Below are 23064 nucleotides of genomic sequence, written 5' to 3' on the forward strand. Positions count from 1 at the left end.
CTTTCCACAATATTAAACAACGAGTTACAAAGGCAACAAGTAAGAGAGCATTATTTCAGAACTATTAACATGGGCTGTTAGCCTAACATTGTTTGTGGCAAATGTGTATGTTAATGGATGTTTCAGAATGTTGGTCAATGTGTAGGCTAATTCGAATAGATACGAAACACATCGCAATCTGAAACATTCATTAAAAATATCCATTCAGAATGTCAGCTGAACGTGAACAGTCAGACTAACAATAGGCGTATGAACGATTTAAAAACAAAACAGTACAGCCGATTGTTTTTTTATGGTACCAGTGAGCTATAAGTATTTTGCATACCAGTTAGCATTAACGGCAGCGGTTTTACCATTGGGTTTAGTGACTTGGATTTTTGGAACAGGTTTCCCTGTTGTTTTGATACTAACCTTCTCTCTGTAGCTCAATGAATGAAACGGTTTGTTCAATAAAACATGAACAATATCTTCGTTTTCCATTGCACATCCTCTTTATTTGCCATCTTTCTACAACAATCTTTAAGGGTGACGTGTTATCGATATCCTTCTGCAGAGAATGGTATTAATGTCTAATCCCCTCCCTCCAACGCCAAATCCGTTGTTTATTGGTTAAACGATGTTGGCGCAGACTCAGACGCTAGGGAGGTCTTTCCTCCCCTGGGCAATGTAAGTGAATGAGCCCCAAGAACCGCCAGTATCAGAGACAGATTACATTGATCTCAATGGGAGCCAAAGGGAGGCAATAGGGTCCGACTGCGTCCTGCGTCCTCCTGGCAAGACACGCCCCGTGTACAAAGACGCGCCCCTCGTGTAAAATACACGCCTATATACAACGACTGACCAATCTCAGCGTGATAACGTAATACGTAGGATTGTGATTTCCTACTGCGGGCAGTAATTTTCCAACGTAGCACAGAGACGGGTAAAAAAATAACGAAATATTTGTCCTTGTACTGTTGAGTACGGTGTCACAATGACAATGGGATATCCACTGAAGTTTTCCCCGTCCTTCCTTAGTCTGATGTTGGAGTTTATTTGTAAGCAACTTTATTGGAGCTCCAGCAGTTGTCTTGTTGAGCAACAACATCGTTAACTCTTCTGTTACGAAGCTGTTCCGTTTTTGTCAAAACCTACAAAACGTAGTGATCTTTGCCATACAGCTACACAGCCTGCCACACCATAGGTACACAAAATAGGGTTTCAATATTTCAGTTAACTTCTGTAAGTCCAGATATTGCCTGGTGTTTGTAGGCTACGGGAGGGAGTCAATTTACTGTAACAGTGGAGTTATAAAGTTAGTGTAACATTTTGCTCATGGGCAGTGTCATTTAAATTCGAGCTCTTAATATTCACAAAAATATTGATTGGAATTTTCTCTGAAAATGTCAGGCTGACCAAAGAGTAATGAAGAGAAACCGAATTTGCATTTACTGATAACTGTGATGTCAAATGCATATACTTGGCTTTAGAGAGGTACAAAGTAAAGTTACTTAAAGGATACAAGCCTTAGAATTGTACATTTTCGCCCCTATTCCACTTGTATTGTTTACAGACAATACTTATGCATACGATAGGGAATTCTTAGTAAGGGAAACATGACTCAGGCCATAAGGGTAGGCTACATTTTTTTATTATACAGAAAGGGAAGGTCATTACACAAAGCATTTAAAGTAAATAAAAAAGTAAATACAAAATATGTGCAATAACATTAAAGGATAAAATTATTATTAAAAATGGGAAACACAAGAGGCATTGGCAGGTATAAGTTAACACAAAAAAAAGTACAAAATAAAGCGGACGGAGAAGAGGGCCCTCAGAATTGGGACCCAGAGGCAGAGCAGATGTGTGTGTGTGTGTGGGGGGGGGGCACAGCCAAACATCTCGCAGGGGCCCCTTCTACAATATTTCGTGGGCCCAGAGAGAGAGAGAGAGAGAGAGAGAGAGAGAGAGAGAGAGAGAGACACTTTTTACTCATTTATATCCCACTCCCCCCATCATTCAGGTGGCAATCCCAACTACAATAGCCGGGAAAGTCGACAGTTGCATAAAAGCCCTGGAGGACTCCCCGCTGGCCGTTCCCCCTGTAGCCAGGCCCGCTGTCTTTGTACAGTTGGCGGCATTGCAGATTGCGGCACTCAGAAATGGCCAATGCCGTTCGGTACCTCTCCCGGTGGCTTGGAGCCAATCTGCTCCATTTCACCACACCTAAAATCCAATGAGCAGTGTCAGTTTAGATGCCTACACACATTTCTCTACAACCACACTTTTTGGGCATTTTTAATGGCATGTCAACATCTGATGCAACAGCTCTGTAAATGCAGTATTATTTAATAACTTACTGTCTAGCCAGTTGTAATGGGCCTCATAAAACTGTGGCTGGCAGACAACGGCGTTCATCTTTTGGCAGGTCATAGCCAGCCGCAGGATGGCGGAATAACCATCTTCCAATACCACCATGAGAAAAATCTCTCTCATCACTTCCTCCGGCAACTGTGGAAACAAACAGGTGGCAGTTTGTCAAAGGGTGAAGAGCTGGTGGGGGAATGCAAACAGGCTTTGCAAAGTTCTTTTTTTGGAATTCAATATCATAGGCACTGAAAGCAGTGAAACAGGTGCTTAGCAGTGTATGTATGATCAGGGCCTTTCAGTCATGTTCTGCCATGTTTGTAAAGAACAGCATATCCAAAAAGCTTTCAAATATGGTACAGTCTATGGCAGTTATTGTGACATACCTCCAAAATTCCAACCTCCTGGTCGTCAGGCCAGCGTTTTTTGAAAGGTGTAGGTGCCTATCACACACACACACACACACACACACACACACACACACAGTGCAGTAAATGAATATGCTGGTACACAAATTTACACTCGCTCAGACACATTCACTCAACACACACAGCGTAAAACATTAACATACTGATACAGACTTGTACAACACACACATCCTACACACGTCCTACATACATGTCCATGGATTCATTATTGATCGTTCACTATTAATTTGAAAGGGCTGCGAGTTGTTTTTAAATATTGTCCATTCATTTTCCCTTGTTGTTCTCAGAAAACGCTCTAAAGATTTGTTATTGTTTTGCTCTGTAATCATATAAGCTACTTGTGTAGACCAAAATGGTGTTGAGGATGTTGCCAAAACAATTTAATAAAAACATAAATATTATTTTTGTTTTAAGTTTGGTATAAACAAATCCTCTAGTTGCATCCCAGAGGCACTTGTTATTTGGGTCATATCATGCCTACACACGTCCTACACACGTCCTACACACGTCCTACACTTTGTCGGAGAGCCTTCCCAGATGAGTTACAGCTGTAATAGCTGCAATAGCTGCAAAAGATGTGTATATAAAGTCATATTACAGCAATAGGCCTTGAGATGGAGGTGGCGGGTGCGTGGCTGGCATTGGGCACGGCGTGCTGAGGCCTTGAGATGGAGGTGGCGGGTGCGTGGCTGGCATTGGGCTCGGCGTGCTGAGGCCTTGAGATGGAGGTGGTGTCCTCATGCCAGGGCAGGTCTGCAGGTGCTTTATGCATGAAGTTTTGCTGCCAGTAATGGTTGAGCACACACTGTGGTAGTGTGGAGATCTTGTGTTGGCACAGTTGTGTTGGCACCTATAGATTTTGTAGCCTTCCAAAAAGGAACAGAAAAGTAAATTAGAAAATATTAACTGTTAGTTTTCCTTGTTCACTACATCACAAGCTAATTGATATGTTATGAGTTTGATAAAAGCATAAAGAACATAGAATATAAAACATTAGTGACATGCATTTAACTTTCAATTACCATTGTGAGATGGCTGCTCTGTCATGTGTTTGAACATGTGCAACCATGGCTGGGTAATCGCCAACTTTTCTACAAACTTGGCACTCGTAAGAATCTCCAAACCGCACTGGCTGCATCAGAGATCCATGTTTGCAAACAGTTGGATGGATCTGAAAAGACAAAAAGTAATTTCTGCTGCACAAACAATTCAACCAGATTAACAGTTTAAGTCAGCTCTTAGGCATCCAATGTGTAATTAACTAAACCAACCCTATAGATAAATGCAAGTGTATACAATGTAAGCGCAGGTGTGACATAGATGCTTTAACATGGCTCACACAAACAGACAGATCTTCCTCAGGCATCTTTGATCTGCTCCTACTAGTTAGCGGCTAACCACATAGCCATGGGATGACAACTTCAAATCGGTAACACGGCGAAATGATGATAATCAAATCAATACAAACCAGTGAGAGTATATTGCGACAAAACAAACACGGCATCAAACGCGGTAATTAACAATTAAATAGGTAACATGAAAAGCAACAACTGTTAAGCTTAAGCAATGTCAACATAGAGGAAAAGTTAGCAGAGACATCCCAAAAACGCAGCCAATTTGTGGTTGGATTGACGACACATTATTACGCTGTGAGTGTACATGAAAATTTAAAGTAGAACTACACCAAGAACAATGACAGTATACGATCTCTGACTGATAATGCAGTCCACTTACCAAATCAATCGAGGCAATCATCATTATGCTGTCTAACTGCTGTTGGCCAATTCGTTAAATCTCCGGACTAGTTTCGACAAGAGAAGAGATCCGCAAATGTCAAATAGATTATGGCTCTGCACGAGGCTATGTGTGACGCCAGACGCCGTCGTGAATCAGACCAATCAGGGCCGACTAAATACACGCCCTCCTTACAATACACGCCTCCTCAAAATACACGCCCCCGTCTTGCAGGACGCAGTCGGACCCTACTCAAGGGAGGACGTCCTCCGTGCAGTAATTTCTTGTTACGATAGGGGGTGCTAATGTTATTTTAACTCAGGGAAACAAATTAGAATATGCATAGTATTAAATACTGATATCAAACTGCATTTTTAAAGGAGTTTAGTCAGTTCAATTACAAAAATACATTTCTCAAAAAGTTTGGGGAGGTTCTTCCTCCGTTTACTCAATGGAAGAACCTCCTCTGATGCACACATACAGTTACCTACACACACCCCCACACAAAAATGGTAATTTCTGTCCCCCTCCTTTGTCTCTCTCTCACCTCACACTCCATCACTAACTCTCTATCTCTCCACTCTCTCTCTCTCTCTCCACTCTCTCTCCACTCTCTCTCTCTCTCCTCTCTCTCTCTCTCTCTCTCTCTCTCTCTCTCTCTCTCTCTCTCTCTCTCTCTCTCTCTCTCAGGTGGATGTATTTTTGATGTGTCAGCCTGCATCAGGTCGCTGGGTGCTCTTTGACACTGAGCTCAGCAGCAACAGTGGCCGTGTGTCGTACACCATCCCTGCAAGCAAGCGACTCCCTGTTGGAGTCTACCCCATCAAAATGGTGGTCAGGTATGTGTGACGGTCCTCGGGTGAAGTTCAATTCAATTCAATTTTATTTGTATAGCGCCATAACAATACCTTAACAGGCCTTAACAGAGCCCAGAGCCTAAACCCCCTTAGTGCATGCACAATGGCAACAGGGGCAAGAAAAAACTCCCTGTTAGGCAGGAAGAAACCTTAAGGCAGTACCACTGCTTCAAGAAGGGAGGCGAGCGAGAGCGCAATTGTAGAGTATATTTTGGTTCTAAAAGTAGGTCTTCTTCTTGACGGCGAAAATGGTGTTGTATTGCTAAGGTTGTATTGCTAAGCTGAAGCAGTTCTCAAAACTGGACTTGCAGTCCAAACGTGAAATGATTAATAATGGGAGACCAATGGCGGAGCTAAAATGTTTGCTTCAAACGACGGGACAGAAGGTATTGACATATGCATTCAAGTTTCCCAACGGGACATATTCATGAAAAGGACAACGGATTTCTACTGAACTATACGGGGAGCCGTGAGTGGATTACTTAAATTTCACCTCAAATTGACGGTTAAGAGCTCCAACGAAAGTGCACCAACATTAAATTATACCGGTCAGTAGAACATTTTGGTATTGTGTGCTATGTCTGCGGTGTTTAACTGTTTGCTTGTTAATACGTTGTGTAATATGTAATTGTTTTTTTTCTAAACTGCGAATTCAAGTGTCCGAGTTGTGTAAAAGGTAATTTAAATAAGCATCCCACCAACGTAGTTATATTTTCCCTAGACAAAATGAAATGAGCCATATCATTGGTGGGAGGGCTACATACGCTACCTTGTAACTATTAATATCTTATTTGACACGGTGTAAAAGTTCAATTACCACACCGATTGTACGTTTAGTTGTAGGCCTCGTAAAAGTCAGTTGACTATTGAGCCGCATAACTACTTATAATAAAAAAAAACAGATCGTTTAAAACTAATAGTATTAGACAATAAAACATAACGTTTTTTCAGTTCTGGTGAGATGACAATTTTTAAACCATAAGCATATATACATGTATGATGTATACATTTATATTTTTTTTAAACAACTAGCAATCGGAATGACGTAATCACTTCCGGTTTCTGTGCCGCACCAGCTGCGAACCTCACGGCACGTCACTGCGCTGGACATAGTATGTATACAGACATCCGATGGTAGAACGAGATACAGGCAAGACCAGTTTACTGTACTAATAGGGTTACTGTTACAGGGGTAAGGGATGTAGGGACAGAGAAACATTTCAGTGGTGGCAATAATGTATATTGTAGATAAATGTTAGCATAGGGTATGGGGTAGAGTAAGTGTACGGCAATGCAGTGGCGGTGGGTGCAATTGGCAGAGGGTTTCTCCAGGTAGACCAGGTGGAGAGACTACAGCAGCGTCCCATGGCGGAGATAGTCTTGATTAGTAGGGAAAGAAAAGGGAAAGAAAAGGAAGATGAGGAGTGGTGGGGGTGAGGAGCAATATTTCCACTTCCATCAGCGATTGGAACATGCTATAAGGGAGAGAAAACATTTACAGAGGGGAAAATAAGTATTTGAACCCCTAGCGATTTCACAAGTTTGGCCACTTACAAAGAAATCTGTGATCTATAATTGTAATGGTAGGTGTATATTAACAGTGAGAAACAAAATATCAACAAAAAAAATCCAGATGCATCCAAATACATTTTATAACATTTATGACTTTATTTGCATTTGATGCAAAAAATAAGTATTTGAACCCCTAGCAAAACTGACTGACAAAAATGACTTAGTACTTGGTGGAATAACCCTTGTTGGCAAGCACAGACGTCAGACGTTTCTTGTAGTTGGTCACCAGGTTTACACACATCTCAGGAGGGATTTTGGTCCACTCCTTTTTGCAGATCCTCTCCAAATAGAATCATTCAAGTGTGCAATGGCAAACTTCAGCTGGGCCTGTACATGCGCTTCCTTGAGCAGGGGGACCTTGCAAGTGCTGCAGTACTTCAAAAAATTACGGCGTGGTGTGTTGCCAATGGTTTTCTTGGTGACTGTGGTCCCAGCTGCCTTGAGATCATTCACAAGCTCCCCCTGTGTAGTTCTGGGGTTATTCTGCACCTTTCGAATGATCACTGATACCGCACGATGGGGTATCTTGCATGGAGCCCCAGACCTAGAGCGATTATCATTTGTTTGGAGTTGCTTCCATTTACGAATAATCGCACCAATAGTTGTCTGCCTCTCACCAAGCTGCTTGCCAATGGTTTTGTAGCCCATTCCAGCCTTTTGCAGGTCTACAATCTTATCTCTGACGTCCTTGGACAACTCTTTGGTCTTGCCCATGGTGGTGAAGTTGAAGGTGTGAAGTATGATTCTTTGGACAGGTTTCTTTTCTAAACGTCACCAGTTGAGATCAGGTGTACCTTGTTAGACCTAATGAGGACTAATCTGTGTGCTTCTTGGGCACATAACTGGTCATTGTGAGCCAGCGCTCTTGCTGTTTGCTTGGGGGTTCAAATACTTATTTTTTGCATCAAATGCATAACAAATTGTGCACTGCAAAAATGCTTTTCTAACCTAGTGTTATTACTCTTATATTGAGATGAAAAAATCTAGTTGGTCTTGTTTCTAGCTAAATTGTACTTACCTAGTGCTCTTTGGTAAGGTTATTTTTGCCCATTTCAAGCAAATATTACTTATTTTAAGAAATCTTAACAAGCAAATTTGGCTGCCAGTGCGTTAAGCAAATTTGGCTTAAAACAAGCAAATTTGGCTGCCAGTGCGTTAAGCACATTTGGCTTGTTAAGATTTCTTAAAATAAGTAATATTTGCTTGAAATAGGCAAAAATAACCTTACCAAAGAGCACTAGGTAAGTACAATTTAGCTAGAAACAAGACCAACTAGATTTTTTCATCTCAATATAAGAGTAATAACACTAGGTTAGAAAAGCATTTTTGCAGTGTGATTTGTGAATTCTGAATTTTTTTCTTGATATTCTGTTTCTCATTGTTAAAATACACCTACCAATACAATTCTAGATCACACATTTCTTTGCAAGTGGCCAAACTTGCGAAATCGGTAGGGGTTCAAATACTTATTTTCCCCACTGTATGTTAGTAGACATCAATTTCAGAAACAGATAGGGAGATACATTTGGGTAGTAGATTTAACAGTGGGCAATATAACTATTTTATCAGTGTTATTATAGGCATAAGCAATATGATATGGAAGGAGAGAGAGAGAGAGAAAGAGAAAGGGAGAAGATATGTTTAGTAATGCTGGCATTTGTCATTTAGTTTGGTAGTGTACTTATGGAGATATCAGTCGTAAGCTTTAGGGTATACAGCAGTGCCCAATTGGCTGTTGACAGTTGCAACACGCGCCGTATGCTGTACAGGAGGCAACGAGTCAATCAGCCCAAACCACACCAAAAAGAAGCTCTCAGCACACCTTTCTTTTTCCACAACAAGCTAGCACATGAGTGATTGAGTCGGCTCCTGGCAACGGTACAGCATAAGCTGTCTATAGCCCAGTTTTGTTGCTGAGGGGGGTATTGCATGTCTTTAGTTTTGCTGGCATTGAGCATTTTGTTTGGTTTGGTATATGTGGAGATTTTAGTCGTAAGCTTAGTTAGGGTTGCAGGGCAGCAGTGCCCATTTGGCTGGTGACAGTCGCAACACGCGCCGTATGCTGTACCTGGGAACCGTAAAGGCCTTCCTACACGGTACAACATGCGCTGTCTGTAGCACATATATATATATATATTTTTTTTTTGATTAGAACATTATTTGGGTGGCTGGCACAGCAGGTGATGGGTTTGTTGACGCAATTACTTTTGTCTATAGGATGCACTAAAGAGGAATGTCTTTAGTTTTGATTTGAATATAGGTACGGTGTCTGCATCTCGGATGGAGGCAGGGAGATTGTTTATGTGATATACTTATGGACGGGGACTGAATGCAGAGAGCTTGGAGAGAGACCCAAAGAGATGGTTTAGTAGGTTTAAAATAATGACCTCATATGATCACAAAGGAAATGTTTTCCTGATGCTCTTACTGCTACTGTTCCAATTGGACCTTTGTAGTATATTGATGGTTTCATCCGGGGGTACTTCAGGCTGTATGCGTGCACCAAGAGGGGTCCCCATTCTTGGCATAGGTGCCCTTTCTATGTATTGGTGGTACCCTTTGGTTGCAAAAGATATACTGTTAATTAAACAAAATAGAAGGAAATGTAGATTCTAGAATGTAGATTCAATCTTCACCTCACAGACCTGCCATACACCCCACACATGTACACACTAGTGTTTCCACTCACTTGAAACATGCTAAAAGTCTCTCATAGCTCTCCATCATACTCATGTATACCCACACAGGGGTGACCAGACGAGCGCGGAGGCCTTTCTGACGGTGCTGCCCAAGGGCATGGAGTGTGTGGTGTTCAGCATCGACGGCTCGTTCGCTGCCAGCGTGTCTCTGATGGGCAGCGACCCCAAGGTTCGCGCAGGAGCCGTGGATGTGGTTAGGTAAGTCAGACATCATCAGCTCATTATGTCACCTAACTGTAGTAAAATAGGATTTTGTAGGGAAAGGTTTTTTTTTTTTGTCAAGAAATGCAATCACTTTTGATAATGTTGATCATGCTGCTGATGATGAAGACGACTATGATGATGATGTGAGCATATGAGAACATGACCAGTGACTCAGTGCAGAGGTGCAGAGAGAGCTCACCATTAAATAACGATAAACAATAATAGTCAGCTCATAGAACTTACCAGAGAGCGGCAAGAGCAAAGCTAACGGCAAAAATCAAATCCTGTCTAAGTGAAGATCTATAAGCTTTTAGAGCAAAGGAACTTTAGAATGCCGCATGGCAGAATAGATTCAGTGCACTTATGTGCTGTGGGGAGGAGGAAAGATCTACTGCAGTTCTGAACTGAACTGAATAGACCACGGCAGGGTTTCTCAAAGCATGCTCAACGTTACGTCACCCATAAAATAAACCCTAAACTGTACCTTAACGTTTTGAGGATTTTTCCAGGGTGTCCTTAGCTAAGTATACCTTCTGTAAGAGGTACTTTTCTTTTACCACTCTTAGATATACCTTAACACAGTTTTCCATAACGCAAACTCTTTAGAGCCTAAAGATGTTGTGTTAGTGTCTAGATGTATGCATGTGACCAAGACATGTGTTGCATCCTCCCTGCATCCACCCAGGCACTGGCAGGACCGGGGCTACCTGATCATCTACATCACGGGGCGCCCGGACATGCAGAAGCAGAGGGTGGTGTCTTGGCTGACCCAGCACAACTTCCCCCAGGGCATGGTGTTCTTCTCCGAGGGCCTGGTGCATGATCCTCTCCGGCAGAAGACCATCTTCCTCAGGAGCCTGGTGCAGGAGGTGCATACGCTGATGCATACACACACACATATACACATATACACATACATACAGATGGTCGGTGAAACTCATGGTGTTTTTGTTTGCTTTGTCACCCTATCCTGCAGTGCCACATTAAGATCAGTGCCGCCTACGGCTCCATGAAGGACATGTCTGTGTACAGCACACTAGGCCTGAGCCCTTTGCAGATATACATTGTGGGCAGGCCTTCCAAGAAGCACCAGAACCAGTGTCAGGTATGTTATTAAACAGTGGACACACACACACACACACACACACACACACACACACACACACACACACACACACACACACAAACACACAAACACGGGTTCGAGTCCAGTGCACGACATTGCACTTTTATGCACATTTATGCACATGCACATTTATATAAAATCGCACTCTACACTCTAATTTCGGATGTTAGCCACAAACAACTATGAGCCTATCAATAATATAACCTAACTGCTGCATTTCCAACTATACACAGCAAAACCTTTGTACCCTGTAAGCAAAATTACGTCCCCTCGACGTCCTGTAATGGTCTCTCTGAACGTTCTAAAAACGTAAATGTGTATGGTTCCCTTGACAACTCAAGGACGCTTTGCACGACGTTGCAAGACCGTCCCGAGGATGTTGCGGTGACAACTGGGAAACGTTTTCTATAGGTCCTGGGGACGTTATGCAGGACGTTGCAAGCACCTCCCGAGTGCATTGTGGTTACGTCTGGGGAACGTGTTTCTATAGGTCCTGGGGACGTTCTGCAGAAAGTTGCAAGAACGTCCTGAGGGCATTGTGGTGACTTCTGGGAAACGTGTTTTAGACGTCCTGGGGACGTTATTCAAGGACGCACCGCGGACGTAGCAGGCACGACCGTTTTTGCTGAGCTAAATGAATAAAATAAAATAATAATGGGCACGGAGCCGTCATTTTGCTTACAGGGCACACACACACACAAGTTCAAGTTCATTTATATTTCACATTTCATATGATATGCATAGACACACACACAGACGCACACCCTTACAAACTTGATTGCAGGCATGGGAATTGAACCGTAAACCTTCCTATTACTAAACCAGTTCGCTACCTAGTGTACTAACACTGTCTGATTACTATTGTGTCACTTTAACAGGCTTATCACAGTGTGAGACAGCCAACAAACTTAGTCATTTTTTTCCGAGGGTTTGAGGAAAAGCATATTGTAGCGATCTCAGTCACTACGCATTGAGGGTTTTCCTTAATGATTCCTTTTTTAATTAACATCCATGGCACGTCACAGACGTGCGGGCAGGGAGGCAGACAGGGGCGGTTTTAGCAAACTGGAGGCCCTGGGCTAAAAAGAACAATCCCCCCCCCCCCCCCCCCCCCCCCCCCCAAAAAAAATTATCGTTTTAATGCGATGTGGAACTGACATTTATTGTGAGTATGACTTTAGCAATTAAAGAGTTGTAAATTATTTGAATTATGAGGTTTTGAGTGCAGTGTTTTAGTAGTGTAACTTTTTTATTACTTTATCAAAACAATGTTACATTTGATTAATGCTTTATAGTTCTGTTTGTGAATGTTTTCACCTGAAACCTGTTTAACCATTTCAATTCTCTCTCTATCTGTTAATTTGTCACGGCATAATAATGGGTCTTCACTAATCACTGTATCACCACCATGGATGTTACTCACATTGTTGACATCACTGCTGTCGTTATCAGCCAGCTGTACTTGAGCTGTGTTCATGACCATGGCAGTATCATGCGCGTCGTCAGTGCGGGTGTGTCAGTGTCTCGGATATGGGCAGCTGTGGTACATGATGGCTCACCGTTTGTAGAAGCAAAGCAGGCAGAGCTAGTTGGTGCTACTACAAGCTGTGCTGCTAGCAATCGCTAAACTTGGCTTAGCAGCACTTAAAACATTATCAGATGAACTCGACACATTAACAGATATTTCCTCCACTTCCACGGACGAATTCCTTGATTGGAAATTGTGTGTTACCTTAGGTGATTTCTCCCTGAAGTTCGCATCCTCCCCTTTCCTCTTTCTTTTCTCACTGCTACTTAAAAATCGGTTCACGCTTAACTTTGCAACCACACACGTCACCACGCGAAAAATTGTCAGTGACAGAAAAGTCACGTGACCTGGAATAATTTGTTGGAATTGTATGGAATTAAGAAGCATTTTAGGCTGATACTGAAAATAAAATTATCGTTTTTCATGCTTATTATGAATTGTCATTGTTTTGCAATGACAAGTGATTTATTTTAATTAGCAAAAAGAAGAGAAAAAAAACGGAAATACAACGAGGCCCCCCTGGTGGCCGAGGCCCTGGGCAACTGCCCGGTTTGCCCGTTCGTCCGCACCGCCCCTGGAGGCAGAATAACTAGCCAAACTAAGAATGATGAAATAAAATAAATATGAATGCTTCTCTACTGATCTGTGCTATAAATGTAATGTCTGCATGATTCCAATACAATGCATACATAGGAAGGTCTATCAAGTGTCTAGCTTTAACATTGAGCTTTCCACAGGCCTTCAAAGATGCTGCAACAGAACGTATAGATCTCACCGGTCAAATTGTCTGATTGGAATTTCTTAAAAATCCCGTCTCGCAAACATAATCTGGATTTGACAACAATCCTAATATTTAGGCCTATAAAGCAAACGTGTACTGCCCTTATTATGTTTTAAAGGAACAGGCTAATCTGCCGTTAGAAAGTTATTTAACAACACGCAAATGCTGCATTTTAAATAAAGGGCAAACCCTCGGTTTCAAACGAGGAGCGAACTGAGTGAGAAGGATCCAACATGGCCAAGCAGACTAGCCTTAAAAGCTTTTTTTCAGAGGCCAAGCACAACTGATGAGGGTAAACCGTCTGACGAGGATGAACCTGTAATACCTGCAGTGTTGCGTTTGAAAGGGTTTCATTTTATTATAGCCTACTGTCTATGCCCGTGCGTGAGCGCGCAGGAGCCGAGAGCGGTAGGCTTGCAGACAGAGATTTGGAAAAATTATAGCTCGCACTCGCAGCATATTGAAAATTGGAGCTGTGAACTTAGTTCAAAATTTTGAATTATGAACAATTAACTGAGCTAGTTCATGTAGAAAGTGAACTTTCCCAACACTGAATACCTGAAGCCCTATAGATGTTCGAACAGCATCACCAGAGAAAAAGCCGAAATGTCGGGCGTTTATGTCTTTATGGAGTGTCAAGTTCTCTTGGCTAAGGTGCGAGGTAATTGATAGTCACAGTAAAATGTTCTGTAAGCACTGCGAATAGGCGACGTAAAGGATTCACAAGAGGGTCGAATAATTTAAGAATCTCTGCTCTCATTGAACAGAGCAATGACCATGTTGCGGCGCTCATTTAAACGCCACAGCAGGTTGCGATTAAAGGCCACTTATTGACGCGCATCAGACATTAATGTTTTTGTTTCCCATTGTACACTGCAAAAAATGCCCCTCTAGATTTAAGACAAATAATTACATATTTAAGCAGGATTTTGCTTAAAACAAGCAAATTTGGCTGCCAGTGCGTTAAGCAAATTTGGCTTGTTAAGATTTCTTAAAATAAGTAATATTTGCTTGAAATAGGTCAAAATAACCTTACCAAGAAAGCACTAGGTAAGTACAATTTAGCTAGAAACAAGACCAACTAGATTTTTTCATCTCAATATAAGAGTAATAACACTAGGTTAGAAAAGCATTTTTTTGCAGTGTAAACTTAGGAAAATAAACATGTTGCATTCTAAACTACCTGATTATGTTATTATTTAAGCTACGCAGGCCGTCAGTTTTCTTCAATAGGCTAATTTAGAAGCAGAAATAGGTTAGATATTTGGCCGGCTTATCATTACAATGTCGGGCAAATGAAAAACATTTTTCTCTAGCGGAACCTCTGGTTCAGAGAGGACCATCAGAGGACGTCAAGGGGGCGTTTTGGAAGGACCGAATGCGAATGTCCCGCAGAGGACCACAGGTTAAGGTAACGGGGACGTTTTTGAAGGACGTCCTGGGGATGTATACTGAGAGACCAAATAAGAACGTTCCCTAAAGTCCGTTTTAAGGCTCATGCGAACGTCCCGCAGTTGACCAGAGGTAAAGGTAACGGGGACGTTTTTGAAGGACGTCCTGGGGATGTATGCTGAGAGACCAAATAAGAACGTTCCCTAAAGTCCGTTTTAAGGCTCATGCGAACGTCCCGCAGTGGACCACAGGTAAAGGTAACGGGGACGTTTTTGAAGGACGTCCTGGGGACGTATGCTGAGAGACCAAATAAGAATGTTCCCTAAAAGTCAGTTTTAAGGCTCATGCGAACGTCACGCATGAGGACCACAGGTAAAGGTAACGGGGACGTTTTTGAAGGACGTCCTGGGGACGTGTGCTGAGAGACCAAATTATAATGTTCCCTAAAAGTCCGATTTAAGACTCATGCGAACGTCACAGAAGGACCAAAGGTAGACTTGCTACGAACGTCAAAAACGATATGTGTGCTTTCTGTTTCGTTAAACGTGTTCGTGGATTGAAGATGGAACTGTTTGCATGTGGGTGCGATGAATGGCTCCAATTACGTTCGGAAAGTTTAATTTCAGCTATCGTAGTGGGGAAATGTATATTGACCAGTGCGCCGTAGCAATGCGTCGAGTACCTGGGTGAATATTTGGCTGAGTGAAGGCTGAGATATACCAACTGCTGATGCTATAACTGTTTGAAATGATCCGATGCCAATATTTGCAATGTTGTCCAGAGTTTACCAACTGTTTGAATGGAATGTGATCTCCGGTTGGAGGGTTCGATGTCGTCTCTGATCTGGTTCAGTAATTGAAGTATTGCGTGGCTGGTTAACCTGTACCGTCTAATGATTTGTGGTTCACTTAACTGAAAATGTGTTATACGAGTTGAAAAAATTATTTCTGTGCGCTGTCTTCTTTCTTCACCTTGCTCTTATCACTGCTGCCATATCAACGTTTTCAGACTCAATGGAAATGCGCTTCCTGGTTAAGACGTGCTTTTATGAGGCGGAGAATTAGCGCGCAAATCAGAGACGTGCGCTCGCCAGGCAGTTTAGTAAATACCACGCAATACATCATTAGGCGCACTCCTCCGATTAAAGTGCGCTTCACGCCTACGTTACCACCCACGTCTCCGTGCCATCCCACCTGTTGGCAGGTACACACCCTCAAAGCGTTAATATGCGACTCTACTCAAATGCACCCCCTTAGTAAATACCGTTTTATGTTTACGACCGCTATTTTAGGCCAGAAATGTGCGCAATCCTGTTAGTAAATCAGGCCCTTAGAAACTATGGGTGTTGTGTATTTCCACCTGAGGAGGTGGCAAATCCAGATTGTTGTGAAAAGCCCAAGCTGAGACACTAGCTAGTTCGTTAGCAACATGGCACCAGTTGAACTGCAGCACTTCTCTGTTGAAAGAGTTCTCTTCCCGCTTCTGAACATTCGTTTTGTTCACGTCATCATCATTTATGTAACCACCAGTAACGTCACGACCGATCACAACACATTGGTACCAATTTCCACTGGAGCCATGGCATAAGATTATCAATAATGTTACTAGGTCCCCAGAGGATAGATTTACCACTCGATTTTATCAAACTGCCCCCATTCCCACATAATTCCATGACGGCATAACAGCAACTAATAAACGGCTTTCAGTGGGAATGGGGTATGAATGTGTTTTGGGTGGGACTAGTGATGCTGTTGGTGTTTTTGTGTTCAGCTCAGATGGTGTACTTTAACCATAAGCAGCTCAAAATAGGGCATTCACAGTGTGATCTGCCCTAAGAAAATATCCGTCTGCTGTCTGTCTGTGTACTGTTTACTCCTCTTCCCTGTTCCCTGTATTTATATACTTGCTTATTACATTTGTCTACTTATTGATTTCTTTAGCTGCTCTGTTCTTTTCTCCAAGGGGCAAAGCAGTCTGTTCACAAATAAAGCTAACTTCATTATTTGTAAGTAAACAGACCATAGAGGAAATGAACAAAAGCACCCTTTTCTCCCATATCCTCTTCCTGCATAAATCAAACACATCCCTCCTAAATTAGTTTTCTTCCTCTGCTGTTTTATTGTCTTCTTCTATCTGAACAAGCTCGGTGTCCTTCCTCTTCTTCTATTTCTGTGGAAATTACCTTATAACTCAGCGTGTCATTTTTCACTCTGTCAGGAAGAGAACATTTACCTTTTTTATCCTGGTCTGTCCATTCCTGTGGCTCATAGAGAGCACCATTCAATTTATTGCGCTGAGATATCAGACCTATCCAGATTGATTCACAGTGATCCTTTTCTCAGCTTTTGCATCAGAATGTGGGCTAAGCTGTTGCTCTGACCCGATCTGGTCCGACCCGCAGGTGGTGCAGGTGTGAGGATGCCCCATCATGTGGCCGGTCACTTGAAGACACATGAGAGTTCAAATGAGTTTGAACAGTTCAAGTTTTGTTTATTTTGCTTAATTCAGTTTTATTTATAAAATGAACATATTCTCAATGCGCTTTACAGAACACAATGCCTGAAGCCCTAAATCAAACACAGGTGACAGTGGCAGTGTTACTTTCATCCACACCTCCTCATTATGTTGAAGCCCACACAACAACGATGATGAAATGATAAAAGTAACCATGTTTAATGTTAGTAGTATTAGTGTCAGGTCCCTGCGGAGCTCTGCTCCGGCCACGCCCCCTTCAGCTCACTCACTCTCCCAAACTGCACATTCACAGTCACGTTAGGTCTCATCATTCACATCTGCATCAGCGCTCACCCGCACCACTTGCACTCTCATTAGGTTTCATCATTTACACCTGCACCCGTAAGCGTTTCCATCACATTCACACTCACGTTAGGTTTCATCATTCACACCAGCCTCAGCGATCACCTGCACCCGTTTGCACTCAGCTGATTAGTAATCACCCCCACCTGTCACTGCCCTTTATATTCCCCACTCTCCCTGCACTCAGGTGTCGGTTATTGTTTGGTGTCACACGTTACAGGTACCACGCGTTAGAGCTCTGCTCACGCTGTTTCTCGCCCTTGCTTACCGTTGTTTGTTACCCTCGTTGGTGTTGTTCATGTTTGTCTTCAGTTTAGTTTAGTTCCTGCCGAGTGAGACTCTTGTTTACCCTCCTGGTTTTGTTAAAGTTTACCTTTTAGTTTCAGAGATTGTCTCTTTGTTTTATGTTCGTGTTCTTGTGAACCCGTGCCTTAGTTTCAGCTGTGCATTGAGCCTGCGCCCCTCCTGGGCTAGACTATTCCTACGGAGCGAACGCGCCCTGTGTTGCTGTTTGGTATCCCTGTTTGTCTGTGCTGTTAATCCATTCGTGAAAATAAAGTCATTCACGAAAACCTGCAGTGGTCTTGTTCAGTTCCGTTACAATTAGTGAGTTATCGATAGCAACGGTCTCCAGTGGTCTGCGCAGTCACTTTTACAGATGAGGTTTAAATACCAATGATTCAGGGGGCAGTGTGGCGCAAGCCGATAAGCCCCCCATGTACGGGCTTCATTGCCCGCAGAGACACAGGTTCAAATCTGGCCTGCTGTTCTTCTCCCGATCCTCTCCCCACGTCTTCTCCGCCTCGCTTTCTGTCCACAACTCTTCACTGTCCTTCCCAAATAAAGGCATAAAGCACAAAATAAATCTAAAAAAAAAAACAATGATTCAACTTGCAGCTCCAATACTTTGCTTGCCAACATCCCCAGTCCTGTGAGGGGTATTGCTCTCAGTTTTTATCAGTGGCAGGAAAGGGCTCGATGACACACATGCCAAGCAACACTGACCATTCCTCTTTGGGGATTTTGTGTCAACTTGGAGACAGTCCAAACAGGAAAGGTTTGATATTGAGTGGTGACCTTTTATCTAGGCCTGAGAGAGGAATTCTGGTAATGTTACTGTAGAAAAACAAGAAAACTAAAAGAAATTGGCAAGCTTTTGCAAGGAGTTTTACCATTCAAGTAAATGAACACAAACACACATGGATGTATACTCAATGGGTGAATGAAACAATACATTAATGAATCTGTCGCTTTCTAGAGAAACACCCTTCTGTCATTTTTGATATCTAGGATCCAGGCCTACTGAACAAAATGGTAGCAGATCTGAATATATTTCTTACTGGAGATCATATCTCAGAGTTTATTTTGTTCTCATTTTATCGACCGAGTTTTATGACATATCTTTCTTCTTCATGACACTCACTTTTTATCAGTTATGCGCTAGACCATATAGCAGGCAGGAAAACATACTCTGTTTATAATTTCCTCCTCTACCTTTTTTCCCTTTATTCCCTCTCTCTTCCCTCTACTTCTCTCCATCCATGCCACTCCTAGTTCCTCAGTGAGGGCTACGCTGCACACCTCTCCTCCCTTGAGTTTGAGCACGGCTCCTGCACCAAGAAGGTCCGCATGATCCCACGCCAGGCCTCCTTTGGCCTCACCACCACCAAGTCCGACTTCCTGTCCCCGTCTCCCGACTTCCTGTCCTGCAAGCGCACGCCACTGCTGCGACGGGCCATGTCCGTGCAGCAGCCCTCTCCGCCCCCCTCCACCACTACCACACCGAAGACCGAACGTGCCAAAAGCCAGCCTGAACGTGCCCATAGTCAGTGTGAACGTGCCCATAGTCAGTGTGAACACGCCCATAGTCAGTGTGAAGTCCATGTGGACGGAGTGGAACCTGTTCTCTTCAAAGGGGACCACACTCCCTGACACACTCAGAGGGTGGTGGTGGAGAGGGAGAAGTGGAGGATATCACGGAAAGATGGGTCCCCTGTGGGAAAAGGTAAGTGTGCATTAGACACATCAGGACATTTACACAACAGGATCCACAAAGTTAGAATTGAATGGTTATAAGATGGAGCATGAGGAGGCTTCAGGATCAGCATCAGTACCAATGTGATGAGGGTGTGTGGTTATTGTATCTATTACTGTGTCAATGTATGTGTTCTGTCTGGTGGTAATCAACAATAACAGGCACTCCAGGTTTTATTCCACATATTTTATTTTAATCCAAAGTGTGACTTAATAAGACAAAACAAAAATCCAATCACTCTCTGAGCAGGTTTCTATCCTAGAAGAGTAAAGAAACTCACCAACCGGTGTTTGCACAGGCAGTCTTGGCAAGGGGGTGAAATGAGTCTTGGCTCATGCAGCTCTGTGCTGCTGGCTGACTGATTGAAAGAACAGTGAGGGGCCCCCTGTGACATGGTCTGATTCACCACAGTCGATCGCTTCTCTGAGGGGCTTGCGTTGACCTGCGTCATCCTCCTATTCTCCCTGGCCCCTGTTCGGGCAGAAATTGGCCAGAGGGACCGCCTGAGAAAATGTTCCCAGTTGGTTCCCTTGGAGAGAGAACTGAATGGGAGCTTTGTGTTTGTGGAGTTGATTGGCATTGTGGTGCATTGTGATCAGGGTGACGTCAGGCAGGGAACGGTAAGGGGCAACAAAGAGGATTTTTTTTTTTTTCTGTGATGGCCCTATAATTTGTGTGTTCGTTTTTCTGTTTGTGATGGCCCTATAATTTGTGTGTCCTTTTTTCTGTCTGTGATGTATCTGTACACAGAGATGATTCGTGTTGTTTTGTGATGTTGGCATACTCTTGCCTCTGTCAAGGTTTCGATTGACAATATGATGGTTCTTAATGCTATGTTCACTCGATACACACCCACACCCACACATACATACACAAGAGAACGCAAAACAAACAGAATCAGGCCCAAGACAGACAGATAGACAGACACACACACACACACACACACACACTCCTATTCACTCCTCAACCTGAGACTGCCTCGTGCAGTCCATAGCCCTGTCTATCCGTGTTGTCTGTCTGTGTTATGTGCTATCATTAGCAGTCCATAGCCCTGTCTGTCCGTGTTGTCTGTCTGTGTTATGTGCTATCATTAGCAGTCCATAGCCCTGTCTATCCGTGTTGTCTGTCTGTGTTATGTGCTATCATTAGCAGTCCATAGCCATGTCTATCCGTGTTGTCTGTCCGTGTTATGTGCTATCATTAGCAGTCCATAGCCCTGTCTATTCGTGTTGTCTGTCTGTGACTCTGTGTTATGTGCTATCATTAGCAGTCAGTCCATAGCCCTGTCTATCCGTGTTGTCTGTCTGTGTTATGTATGAGTCTGTCACTGCCTTTATTATCTTCTCTCCTCTGTTAAGCTTCAGTTGTTTTACCAGACCAGTGACAGATTTATTCTTCAACATAATATAATACCAGTTCAAAGTGCACAGACAAATGCTAAATCTAAAGTGGATATTTCCGTATGGTAAACTGTATTATGGACGTCAGGCAAGTTCATTTCCTTTCCAAGTTTTAAATCATCTTAAAAGCATTTTCCAAAAACCCTATCTTACTACAAATACATGCCTTATTCAGCCCCACGGACATCCTGGGAATGACATGATTGGTTATTATATAACTAGGGCCTTAAGATTTCATTAATTGTTAACGTATGTTAACACTCAGTAACTCTGTTAAGATACATTCTTTCTTTCCCCTCTCTTCCACAGTATTGGCTCCAAATTCTAAAGCATTTTACAGATGTGTCCTGAAACTCTGGCCTTACACAACCTGTTTGGAAATCTGTGCCTCAGTCCGGCTTGGAGGAGAATCAGAATGGCTTAAGAGCATGTGATGGCGTGATGCTGACCGAGTACGCTTGAAGAACACCAGCTCAGTGTGAGATAGAAGGGTTCTGTTTGGTTTTGACTTATCAGTTTGACTTCGAGTCGTTTTCACATAAATTAATTTATGATGCTATAATGAAGATTCTACAGCCCAGCGGGGCTAAACGTACTTCATGAAGAGGGGGGACCTTAAGCAGAGCCTGTCCTGAGTGGAGGCTCACTGTGTCTCTCTAATGTGTACTTTAAGGTTTGTGTTCATAGAATGTCATCTGTCGGGATTTAGTAAAGTTAGCATATTCAAGCCCTGGGGTTAAATCCTGTGTGCATGCATGATAAGATAAAACAGTGTACACTATGTAGATGACAAATATAAAACGTGTACAGCTAAATGCAGAGGACTGAGGGGGTACAATGGGACAGTTTAGGCCAGATGTTGTACATCAAAGTTCATTTTTGGGAATACTTCAGGTGAAAAAAACTGATATGTATGATAAGACAGCTATGGCAAACTAGACTGGGGTGGGGGGGCTTGGAGGCCATTTTGAGCAAGACACACAGGAGAGTGTTTGGCAAAAGCTGTGTGTGAACTAATACTGCAAACTACTGAAGACATGGTTCTTTTAATTCTGTACTTAAATCTACACCTGCCAGAATTATTTCTAGGAAATGGTTACTGAAAATGCCAGTCAGGAAAAACCTTAAGTGTTGCCAAATATCATTTTAGAGTTGCTTCTGCCTTTAATTTCAAATAGAGTTTATCATTTTCTTAATATGCTTTTGTGTTATCCATATTTCACTGATAGAACCTTTCCATTTAGATCCTCTATTGTAAGGTGCTATCTGAGCCTAAAGCTAAGTGTGCTTGTCACATTCAAACTGTGCAGAGCAATGCTAACTGAAATGTTATATGTATGTTTGTATAAATAGTTGGGAACACAGGTGTCTGCTGTTGAATTATGATCGTTGTGTTTCCAACACTGAAAGGAGTCATACCTCTTCTTTTACCTATTATTGTATGTCTGAATGCTGTGACCTGCAGAGCTTCTGTGCACTGTCCATTAAACGCATTATTTTGTAATTGCCCTCATTTAGAAAAATGGTTACTCATTGGCCCTTATTTAGTAAAATGGTTACTCATTGGCCCTCATTTAGTAAAATGGTTACTCATTGCTAGTTATAAATGTAACCAGCTATGTAGTCTTCACACTTACAATAAAGCGTTTGATGCTTGACATTTTATTTTATTTGAAGCCCTTGAAAATCTTGCCTAGAAAAGTATGTAATGTGCAATAACAATGGTTTTGGTTGGCTCTGTAATGGTTCTCTGATTCTCTGTGAAGATTCAATTAAATTCAATTAAATTGTATTTATATAGCGCCATAACAATACAATTGGTAAAAGGTGGACTTTACTTGCAATTCACAAAACAGTAAATAACATGTAAGAAACAATTCATAAGGATAGACATTTTTGGTATACATTTGAACTTAAACAAATCAACAAGAAATTTTTGACCTTCTGAACATTCCCAATGACTTCCCAGGCACGTGAAACATAAGTGTCACATGTACTTATTCACACAACAATCTCACCAGGCCCAAGATAAGTCAGTTACAGTAACAGATTTCACCATAGCCACGACAAGTCAGTTCCAGTAACAGATTTCCCAATTGGCTTCAGCTACGTAGTTTCCCATAGTGATATGAATCTTAAAATCCC

At 42.5% G+C, this 23064-nt stretch overlaps 2 protein-coding genes across 3 annotated transcripts; one reads left to right on the forward strand and one right to left on the reverse strand.

Moving 5' to 3' along the window:
- Positions 1-1975: 1975 nt before the first annotated feature.
- Positions 1976-2784, reverse strand: LOC308370136 (uncharacterized protein; the record flags this gene model as incomplete). The annotated part of the gene is made up of 3 exons (XM_080844720.1): positions 2733-2784; positions 2340-2490; positions 1976-2205 (listed from the first exon to the last, which is right to left on the reverse strand). The coding sequence occupies exons 2-3, from the start codon at positions 2473-2475 to the stop codon at positions 1976-1978; spliced, it is 366 nt and encodes a 121-aa protein (XP_080700846.1). The 5' UTR covers positions 2476-2490; positions 2733-2784.
- Positions 2785-5612: 2828 nt separating this feature from the next.
- Positions 5613-22649, forward strand: LOC308378021 (membrane-associated phosphatidylinositol transfer protein 3-like). Of its 2 annotated transcripts, none has more exons than XM_080854818.1 (6): positions 5613-5913; positions 9685-9834; positions 10526-10709; positions 10817-10945; positions 19039-19489; positions 21229-22649. In XM_080854818.1, exons 2-5 carry the CDS (start codon positions 9734-9736, stop codon positions 19414-19416), a joined length of 792 nt encoding a protein of 263 aa, XP_080710944.1. In that variant the 5' UTR covers positions 5613-5913; positions 9685-9733; the 3' UTR covers positions 19417-19489; positions 21229-22649. The 2 variants fall into 2 exon arrangements, with proteins under 2 accessions (XP_080710944.1, XP_080710945.1); XM_080854819.1 differs by having other exon boundaries at positions 5613-5834.
- Positions 22650-23064: the final 415 nt, after the last annotated feature.

Source organism: Sprattus sprattus (assembly GCF_963457725.1).
Source record: "Sprattus sprattus genome assembly, chromosome: 1".
Taxonomy (NCBI): Eukaryota; Metazoa; Chordata; class Actinopteri; order Clupeiformes; family Clupeidae; genus Sprattus; species Sprattus sprattus.